General features: G+C 40.3%; 1 protein-coding gene across 1 annotated transcript; it reads right to left on the bottom strand.

Annotated features, from left to right (window-relative positions):
• Positions 1–2,922: 2,922 nt before the first annotated feature.
• LOC127952219 (peripheral myelin protein 22-like) lies at positions 2,923–6,332 on the bottom strand. The gene is made up of 5 exons (XM_052550637.1): positions 6,224–6,332; positions 5,460–5,539; positions 4,516–4,621; positions 3,721–3,861; positions 2,923–3,643 (listed from the first exon to the last, which is right to left on the bottom strand). Exons 2-5 carry the CDS (start codon positions 5,535–5,537, stop codon positions 3,483–3,485), a joined length of 486 nt encoding a protein of 161 aa, XP_052406597.1. The 5' UTR covers positions 5,538–5,539; positions 6,224–6,332; the 3' UTR covers positions 2,923–3,482.
• Positions 6,333–11,173: the final 4,841 nt, after the last annotated feature.

Here is an 11,173-nt window from a genome sequence, read left to right as displayed (position 1 = left end):
AAAAACATCTAAATATGGAGAAAATCATCTTTAAAGTTGTTCAAATGAAGTTGTTAGCAATGCATATTACTAATCAAAAATTAAGTTTTGATATATTTACAGTAGAAGATTTACAAAATATCCTCATGGAACATGATCTTAATATCCTAGTGATTTTTGGCATAATAGAGAAATGTACATGTGTACATCAAAAAGTTGATTTATTTCACTAATTCCATTTAAAAAGTGAAACTTGCATATTATATTCATTCATTACACACAGACTGATATATTTCAGATGTTTATTTATTTTAAGTTTGATGATTATAACTAACAATTAAGGAAAATCCCAAATTCAGTATCTCAGAAAATTAGAATATTGTGAAAAGGTTCAATATCGAAGACACCTGGTGCCACACTCTAATCAGCTAATTAACTCAAAACACCTGCAAAGCCTTTAAATGTTCTCTCAGTCTAGTTCTGTAGGATACACAATCATGGGGAACACTGCTGACCCGACAGTTGTCCAAAAGATGACCACTGACACCTTGCACAAGGAGGACAAGACACAGAAGGTAATTGCAAAAGAGGCTGGCTGTTCACAGAGCTCTGTGTCCAAGCACATTAATAGAGAAGTGAAGGGAAGGAAAAGATGTGGTAGAAACAAGTGTATAAGCAATAGAGATAACCGCACCCTGGAGAGGATTGAGAAACAAAACCCATTCAGAAATGTGGGGGAGATTCACTAAGAGTGGACTGCAGCTGGAGCCAGTGCTTCAAGAACCACTACACACAGACGTATGCAAGACATGGGTTTCAGCTTCGCATTCCTTGTGTCAAGCCACTCTTGAACAACAGACAGCGTCAGAAGCGTCTCGCTTCAGAAAGGACTGGACTGCTGCTGAGTGGACCACAGTTATGTTCTCTGATGAAAGTAAATTTAGCATTTCCTTTGGATATCAGTGTCCCAGAGTCTGGAGGAAGAGAGGAGAGGCACACAATCCACGTTGCTTGAGGTCCAGTGTAAAGTTTCCACAGTCAGTGATGGTTTGGGCTGCCATGTCATCTGCTGGTGTTGGTCCACTGTGTTTTCTGAGGTCAAAGGTCAACACAGCTGTATACCAGGAAGTTTTAGATCACATGCTTCCTGCTGCTGACCAACTTTATGGAGATGCAGATTTCATTTTCCAGCAGGACTTGACACCTGCACACAGAGCCAAAGCTTCCAGTACCTGGTTTAAGGACCATGGTGTCCCTGTTCTTAATTGGCCAGCAGACTCACCTGACCTTAACCCCATAGAAAATCTATGGGGTATTGTGAAGAGGAAGATGTGATATGCCAGACCCAAGAATGCAGAAGAGCTGAAGGCCACTATCAGAGACACCTGGTCTCTCATAACACCTGAGCAGTGCCACAGACTGATCCACTCCATGCCACGCCGCATTGCTGCAATCATTCAGACAAAAGAGACACAACTAAGTATTGAGTGCTGTACATGCTCATACTTTACTGAAAGACAGCGGAGACCAGGACAACTAGAGCCCAGATACAGATCCCCTGTAAAGACCTTGTCTCAGAGGAGCACCAGGACAAGACCACAGGAAACAGATGATTCTTCTGCACAATCTGACTTTGCTGCAGTCTGGAATTGAACTACTGGTTTCGTCTGGTCAGAGGAGAACTGACCCCAACTGAGCCTGGTTTCTGCCAAGGTTTTTCCTCCCTAACCCCACCCCTCTGCCCCATGCAACATCCAAATAGCACCACCCCTCACCTCTTGCCTTGACTCTCTTTCACCATTGTCTTGTCCAAATACCCACACTTATGCTCTTGGTCACTTGAAAGCGTGTGCGTTTTACAGGAAGGAAGTGTGCAAGACTGTCCAGATCCTAAAAAAATCTAAGAGCAGTGCCCTTAACACACACTAGATCCACACTCTCTCAAATGCCAATCTGCAGCAGTATTCAAGGCTAAGTCTATCCCGTCATGCATCATCTTGTGGAAATAAATCACGAGGCTTCTTGCCAAGAGGTAATGGAAACCATTCCCATGTAAGTTAATATTAATAATAATAAGATATTACATATAATTTGGTAGTTAAACAAAGTGCTACATGTTTTATTGCTCCATAGAGTAGTATATTTATTTTTTTACAACATTAGGAATTTAATTAGAAGCATCACAAATTAAAATTGTCATGGTAAAGGGACTGCTGAACAGACATTTAGAAGTTGATTTTAAAATGTAAAGTATTGCTAAAATAAAGCTATGTAAACACTTGCATTTTTCAATACAATAAGTGTGTCCCATCAGGTGATGAAAACAAACACAGGAACTCCATCATAGAAGTAATCAAGTAGTCAAGTGCAAGGACTGCAAGTGTGTGTATTTGGACAAGGCTCATGCCCCACCCCTCTTACACACAGCCCCGCCCATTCTGTATGGCCACGCCCCTCTCTTCTGTCTCCACTGAGCTGTGCTTACAGCATGGTCTGATTGTTCTTGGCTCTGTTTTTGTCTATTAAAGCACGTCTGGCTTCAGTTCAGGTGCTCAGCTCAATCTGAATGCCAAGTCTTCATGAAAATAGAAGTGTATTGCAAGTTATCAGCATTAATACATTTTTCTTGACAGCAAATTGAGTGAAATAAATGCTGGAGATTTTTCTACTTGGGGACATTTACTGTCTGGCCCCATATGATGATCACTTTAGATTCATTCAAGCTTAAAACTTTAATAATATCTTCTACATTTTCAGTCTTAAGTTTAAATTGTGAAAATTGATAAAGCATGCTAAAATCATGATACTGTTTTCTACATATATTGGGTTGTGGAATAGATTTTTAATTCAGAAACACATTATATTCTAATATAAAACTGACATCGCACACAATATTGAACTGATTATCATTCAGCTGCTTTACTTTCAAATAAAATAGAAATGTTCAGCATATATGTCTTTTATTTATTTATTTGAAAAATATATTTTGTCTTCAGAATTTCTTAAGTGATGACAAGACTTGATCACTAAAACAAAGGATGATTACCAACTCAGCGCACGTTGTTGGTTAACATGTATTGTGAGGTGATTTAACTTAAAAGAGCAAGATCATAATCAAATCAAGTCATTATTTGAAGTTGTGATGGTGATGATATTTGCAGTGACAGCATGGGTGGATCAGATGGATAGTACAGGACACATGATGAACACAGAAACAAACAGTCAGGTAGTGTATTATAATAATCATCCGTAACAGTGCTAAACTGGGCTTGTCGTGCGTGTCACATGACCGTAAAACAGCCCGCACCAATGACTAGCATTAAAATATTGAGAAAACATGACATTTACAACAAAACCATAACATATTTGGACACGGACTCTCACTAAGATTACATTCAGCTATATAATGTTGATCTGAGACACTGGAGGCCGAGGCGAGCAGGTCTGAGATCAGAGGATCATCATCTGGCGAGTGTTTGAACATCTGCTGATGTGTGTGCTCTTCACGCCGTCTTCTTGCGCAGGACGAAGTAGGTGATGCAGGAGATGAAGGTGAGACAGACGGAGATCCAGGCCAGGATGAAGGAGGCTCCGTACCAGCCCGGGTCCTTGTCTTTATGGAAGATCTCTGTGTAGATGGAGGCCGCGATCATGATGCACAGCCCTGAGGAGCACAGACACAGTCTTCAGAGAGAGGTGTGTGAGTGTGTGTGTGTGTGTGTGTGTGAGTGTTACACGTACAGGCCAGCAGCTGGAATGCTCCGGTGAACAGGAAGCGCTTCCCTTTAGGTAGTGTGTAGAGCTGAGCCACGAACACGAACAGGCCCAGGATGCAGAAGATGCATGCGAGCACAGAGCTGGCCTGGACCGCCTGCAGATACTCTGAAACACACACGACAGACCAACACCTGAGCGTCTGAAGAAGACTGTGTTCTGCTCCCCCCCGAGACATCCTATCAGATATACACTAAAACATGTCACCATTCGGTTCCGGGAGAAAGTCATATACACCTCGGATGCCTCCATGGTGAGTAGAACAGGCACATTTTTGGGAGAACTAAGACTTTCAAGAACCACTTCAAATAAATACATAAAGATAAGATGTAAAATGACAGTTCAAAAACAGTACATGTGTGCTGCTGTGAGGTAAAGAGGCATTAAAGCCGACTTTGAGAAGTAGTGCTTATTACCAAACTCTTTGCAGACTAGAATGAGATTTACATTACATTTAATCATTTAGCAGATGCTTTTATCCAAAGCGACTTACAAATGAGAACAATAGAAGCAGTCAGGTCAACAAGAGAACAACAACAGAATACAAGTGCCATGACAAGTCTCAGTTAGTCTAGTACACATAACACATTTTATATACATATATATAAGAATATGAAAGACAAGAAAAGGTAAGTGCTAGTATAAGTTGATCTTTATATGTTTTTTGAAGATGAGTAAAGACTAATTTCAGAGCTGTGAGATTGTTTGGCACAGTGTGACACAGATTAATGAACGATAACTAATTAATGTCCGTCTTCTGACCTTTAGGATATAAAGCAGGAATATCAGTGTAGTTCCAGTTTCCAGCAGGAGTCAGTATCCAGCGAGACCAAATATCAGTGGACGTCGTGTCGGTCATCCACCAGGCCTGCACACACACACACACACACACACACACACACGACTATATTAGCATGAATGAGAAACATGGACGGTCTATGCCTTTCTCCTGAAATCTGAAGTCATATTTGTCTATTCTTTGCACTACAAACCAGTCTGTTCATAATTAATATTAAACATTCAAATATTATGGTTACACACACCAATGTGGAACTGTTTCGTATGACTAAAACTAGCTGGACGCGGATGAGACCGGAAGCCAGACACATTCAATTTACTAATGGGAAAAGTAAGGCGGATAAAGCACATATTCTGCATGCCTTATCCCAGTCAGATAACAACTGCCTTACTAATTATTAATAGGCAGCGAATTAGGAGTTTATTGAGGAAACAGATTATGTTTTTAATAGCAAGAATTGGACCTTAAAATAAAGTGTGTCCACATAGTATATTATATATAATAATAAACGTGACAATTCGGTATGTTAATCCATAATGATTTAGCAGCGAGTTCCAGAAGCTTTAAATATCTTTAGTGTGAAGGTCAGTTAACATTATATATATATATATATATATATATATATATATATATATATATATATATATTGTTTTGTCTTATTTTATTTTTTATAATTATTAGATTTTTATAATTATTGATTTTGTGCTTAGTTTTCCCACAGTTTCCAAACACTGCACTACGTGGACGTGATCGTGCTCAGACTGCATTACTGCGAGTGACGCATGTCCTAATCTGTGAGGATCTTGCCTGGATAAAGCTGAGGTAAGGTGTTTGATCAGGACTTAATGAATAATTAATGAGTGCATGAGGGAAGCCCCGCCCACATGCTGTGATGCGTGTCACTCACGTTATGAATGGTGGCGGCCAGCAGCAGACAGATGCAGGCGATGTGGAGAAGGAAGATGGCAGCGAGTAAGATCAACATGACTGACGGAGAGAGAGAGAAAACAGAAATATTAATATTTAGTGATACAATCCACATGAGTGCACTGAGTCTTGTCAGATCAGAACAACACTGGAACCCAGTGATCTGAGTAACGACTTTATCTTCTGTAGAGCTTAAACAAACTTAGTAAGAGGTTAGATTGAACTGACTGTGCGTGACGTGTGTGTGTGTGTGTGCAGCAGCTCTGAATGAGTGGATCCAGTGTTTTCTCAGCTCGATGAGTTGAAACTTGTCTCAGCATTGCACAAAATGCCACTCCCTGAAGCAAGCATCCCTCCTCTCAGCCCTCTTCAGACACACTCACAGGACAAGACCACAGGAAACAGATGATTCTTCTGCACAATCTGACTTTGCTGCAGTCTGGAATTGAACTACTGGTTTCGTCTGGTCAGAGGAGAACTGACCCCAACTGAGCCTGGTTTCTCCCAAGGTTTTTTCTCCATTCTGTCACCGATGGAGTTTCGGTTCCTTGCCGCTGTCGCCTCTGGCTTGCTTAGTTAGGGTCACTCAATTCTCCATGTTTCTCAGGATTTATCATATTTACACAGAAGAAGAACAGCTGAGCACCTCATTGACCAAACACAGTCATCTGACTGCCTGATACACACTCTCACACACTCACACAGACCCTCGAAGTCAAGACAGACGAGGAGCTCAGATCTTACCTGTGGAGTAACAGAAGGCCGATGAGTGGATGAGAGCAGCTTCACACTTCCAGATGTGATGTGTGTGTGACTGAAGATCTTTACACTCAACTATCAGTGCAGCTGCCCTCCAATGGCCCCGCCCCTCGCCCCACCCATGGCCCCGCCCCTCACACTAATTCCTGCAGTGTGTGTGTCTGTATAAGGGTGTGGCGTTTGGGAAGGTCCTGACAAGCCCTTCTCCCTCCGGCTCTGTGAAAACTGTGAAAGATAACTTAACCGTTTGCTGGCTCACACACACACACACACACACACACACACAAAAACACTAGAGCTGTGTGTTCTTCCCTCCAAACTCTGTGTGTGTGTGATTCATGGGTAAACACTCTGTGAATGCAGACGCTCCACACCCTCTGACAGACCATCACTCACATCAGCCACACACACACACACAAACACTGATTAGACTTCCACGTTTCTATCAGGTTAACAATATTTAACTCTAGATTTAACATCAAACACATGCGCTGGTTGATTTCCTAGCCATTGTAACCAGTAAGGAGCAGTCAGATGTTTAACTAGTGGCTTTACTGAGAAGTGTTTCACAATAGACACGAGGACATTTGGTCCAAAACAAGTTCACACACACTCACAGACACACACACACACACACATACTCACACTCACACACAGAGAGAGAGAGTGGGAGCTTCACTGGCTGGATCTCAATCAGTTCCAGCTGAAGAACATGAGACGATAGAGAGACTGCTGTGATTCATACACCACTGGACTGACACATGCAACTGTTTAGCTGGTTTCCTGACAAAATGATCCAAACTGAGTGAGTTCACCATTGGGTCTAAAACATCAGCTCAATCTGAAGAGAAAACTTGTTCATACTTCTGAGCCCACTGACAGACACTCGCTCCTCACTTCTCTTAGGATTGTTTCTCAGAAAGAAGCAAGACTTCTGGGCTTCTGTCATCTTTACCTCTTGTTTGCCCCTTGCATCTCGATTTTAAAAAGTTTGGATATTTCTACTAGAGAACTAGACACATTTATTAGAAACATGATATCGTGTGATTTAAATATCCTAATCTTTAGTGTTTTTGGAAAACTGTGAAACTCTAGATTCGGGACAGATTTAAAGTGAGTGAATTGTTTCTTGAGCGATGTGAAACGCTCTGTACACACATCCCAGAATGCCATTCTCTGCTGGATTGACTTGAGGATGTGCTGCACATGAGGATGGTTTACTCCAGCGTCCGCCAGGACTGAATTGTCTTCAGACTGTCCTGGTGTCCATGTGAGCCGAGCTCCATTACTTTTAGACTTTCATCTGTGGATATTGTTCTGACGAGAGTCTCTCGGTGCTGAAGTTCAGTTAGATTCAGATAAACAGCTGTAACAGCACTTCAGATGTGCCTGAAGGTTAAAGCTGCTCAATAAGTTTGTTTTATTGTATTCATTTGGTGTTTTAGACATTTGCTGCCTGGATCCCTAAGAACACCCAAGACTTCAGATGAACTGTTTTCAGTATTTGCTGTGGGTTTTTGTGAAATGTGTTCATCTCTCAGTTAGGAACAAACACACCCTGTGTGAAACACACACACCCTGATGAGAAGAAGAAGAGAGAGAGAGAAGCTAGAAATGTTGTTCAACCAGAATTCACCTGCAGGACAGTTACAGCCTCACCTGAGCGCCGGAACACACACACACACTAACGTCTTTGTGCAAGAACAACAGTCTTATGAAAACTGTGTGTTTAACCTTTATTCCAGTGTTATCCACCTTCTGTGTGAGTGATTGTATGTGTGTGTGTGTGTGTGTGTGTCAGTGTGAGGGATTGTCTTTGTGTGTGTGTGTGTGTGTGTGTGTGTGTGTGTCTGTGTGTGTCTGTGTGTTCTTGGTTTTGTGACATATCAGGACACAACTCTGTATAATGACATGGGTATGACACAGGTATTACAAGGAGAGGGAGACTTATGAGAACATAACCCATGTCGCCATTTTTCAAAACACTTATAAATCATACAGAATGAGTTTTTTTTTTTTTTGAGAAAGTAAAAATGCAAAAAGTTTCCTGTGAGGGTTAGGGTTAGGGGTAGGGTTGGTGAAGGGTGATAGAATATACAGTTTCTACAGTATAAAACCATTAGCCTATGGGATGAACACACTTTTCACAAAAACAAAAGTGTGTGTGTGTGAGAGAGGGATTGGATCTTAGTGCTGCGTTTGACACAATTGACCACAACAATCTATTGCATAGACTTGAACACTTTGTTGGCATTAATGGAAGTGCATTAGCATGGTTTAAATCGTACTTAAATGACAGTATGGAGTACCTCAAGGCTCAGTACTAGGGCCGCTACTCTTCACGCTTTATATGTTACCCTTGGGAGATATCATCAGGAAACATGGTGTTAGCTTTCACTGTTATGCTGATGATACGCAGCTCTATATTTCCTCGCAGCCCGGTGAAACACACCAATTTGAAAAACTAATGGAATGCATAGTTGATATAAAAAACTGGATGATGAGTAATTTCTTACTGCTAAATTCAGAAAAAACAGAGGTGTTAATTGTAGGACCTAAAAACTCTGCTTGTAATAACCTAGAACACTGTCTAAGACTTGATGGTTGCTCTGTAAATTCTTCGTCATCAGTTAGGAACCTAGGTATGCTATTTGATAGCAATCTTTCCTTAGAAAGCCACGTTTCTAGCATTTGTAAAACTGCATCTCAAAAATATATCTAAATTATGGCCTATGCTCTCAATGTCAAATGCAGAAATGTTAATCCATGCATTTATGACCTCAAGGTTAGAGTATTGTAATGCTTTATTGAGTGGTTGTTCTGCACGCTTGGTAAACAAACTACAGCTAGTCCAAAATGCAGCAGCAAGAGTTCTTACTAGAACCAGGAAGTATGACCATATTAGCCCGGTCCTGTCCACACTGCACTGGCTCCCTATCAAACATCGTATAGATTTTAAAATATTGCTTATTACTTATAAAGCCCTGAATGGTTTAGCACCTCAGTATTTGAATGAGCTACTTTTACATTATACTCCTCTACGTCCGCTACGTTCTCAAAACTCAAAATCAACTGAGGGCGGCAGATCCTTTTCCTATTTGGCACCTAAACTCTGGAATAACCTACCTAACATTGTTCGGGAGGCAGACACACTCTTGCAGTTTAAATCTAGATTAAAGACCCATCTCTTTAACCTGGCATACACATAACATACTAATATGCTTTTAATATCCAAATCCGTTAAAGGATTTTTAGGCTGCATTAATTAGGTAAACCGGAACCAGAAACACTTCACATAACACCCTATGTACTTGCTACATCATTAGAAGAATGGCATCTACGCTAATATTAGTCTGTTTCTCTCTTATTCTGAGGTCACCGTAGCCACCAGATCCAGTCTGTGTCCAGATCAGATGGTGGATCAGCACCTAGAAAGGACATCTACATCCCTGAAAGACAGCAAACAGTATAAATTGTACAGTATAAAAAAACATTATGTCTATGGGATGTCCCCACTTTTCACAAAAACAAACGTGTGTGTGTGTGTGTGAGAGAGAGAGAGAGAGAGTGTGCACACGTGCTTTGAAATGCTCTTGATTGTTCAGTGTTTGTGTTGTAATCCAGATGGGAATGTTTTGGACACTCCCATAGTTCAGTGCTTAAACTCACATGTTCACACATGCAGACACACACACACACACACACACACACAAAGCTCCTGTCTGTTTCTCACACACTCTGATGCTAAACAATGACTTGTGTCTGTTCCTCTTTCTTCCATTCAAGAGGAGAAGTGTTTATCGTCTCTGCCTCTGGAGAGAGTTTACAGCTTTCTTTTTCTGCTGTCAGTCAATAGCTGCTCCAGAAATCAAAGTTCTGTCATCATTTAGTCTCCATCATGTCATTTTAATCCTCTATGACTTTTTTTTTCTATGGAACATGAGAGAAGATATTTTGAACAATTGATATCTGAACAACATTGAACCCCTGTGACGTTCATTATCCGAGGAACAGAGCAAATATCTTCTGTTTATGTTTAACTTTTCATTTATTTATATTTGCTTTACTTACTGTTTTCCATTGACTTGTTTGTAAAGAGATGTAAGCCACTAGTACAAAGCTTTATTAATATTCTTCATCGTGTTACTGAATGCGTGATTCAGCAGTCAGATGTTATACTGATTATTTATTCATATATTGTTCAGTTGTGTAGCAGGAAGAACAGCCACATGTCAATAAAAACAATAAATAACAGCAGACAGTATTTCTAATGGTCTGCTTAGTCTGGACCTCTTCATCTACAGCGATATCATTGACTTGATTGCAAATAAAAACAGACACTATTTCAACTGAACAGAGATGACATAACTGAATTCACTGATGAACTGCCTTTAACTATCATTTTGCATTATTGACACACTGTTTTCCAAATGAATGTTGTTCAGTGCTTTGACACAATGTATTTTGTTTAAAGCACTATATAAATAAAGGTGATTGATTGATTGATCTGTCTTTTTCGTTGACACTATTTCTCTTTACTCAGATATTCTGCAGTTGTGTACTCTCTGTTTAGTGCCAAATAACATTTTGTTTACTTTGTTTTTCTGTTGTTTCAGTCCAATAAGTTAGATCATTTTCTTTTTGTGCTTTTATAATTTGCTTGAGATTAATATTTCAGTGTCCTGATGCTGGATGTTGTTGGTCATGTTAGTTTGTTTCTGCAGCTTCAGGAGCATCTAAATCAGGGGACTTTTTTTCAGTGTTCACTTGTTCGTAGTGTTCCTCTGGACTCTGAGTAGACTCTTAAAAGAACCCAGTCTCTCTCTCTCTCTCTCAATTTATTTCAATTTAGCTTTATTAGCATGACTGTGTAACAGTGTTGCCAGACCATTAACACACACACATATGTATGTATACTGTATATATACATATATA

The sequence above is a fragment of the Carassius gibelio genome, chromosome B3, assembly GCF_023724105.1.
Source record: "Carassius gibelio isolate Cgi1373 ecotype wild population from Czech Republic chromosome B3, carGib1.2-hapl.c, whole genome shotgun sequence".
NCBI lineage: Eukaryota > Metazoa > Chordata > Actinopteri > Cypriniformes > Cyprinidae > Carassius > Carassius gibelio.
Note: the sequence above shows the minus strand (reverse complement) of the source record. Positions and strands in the feature narration are given on the sequence as shown.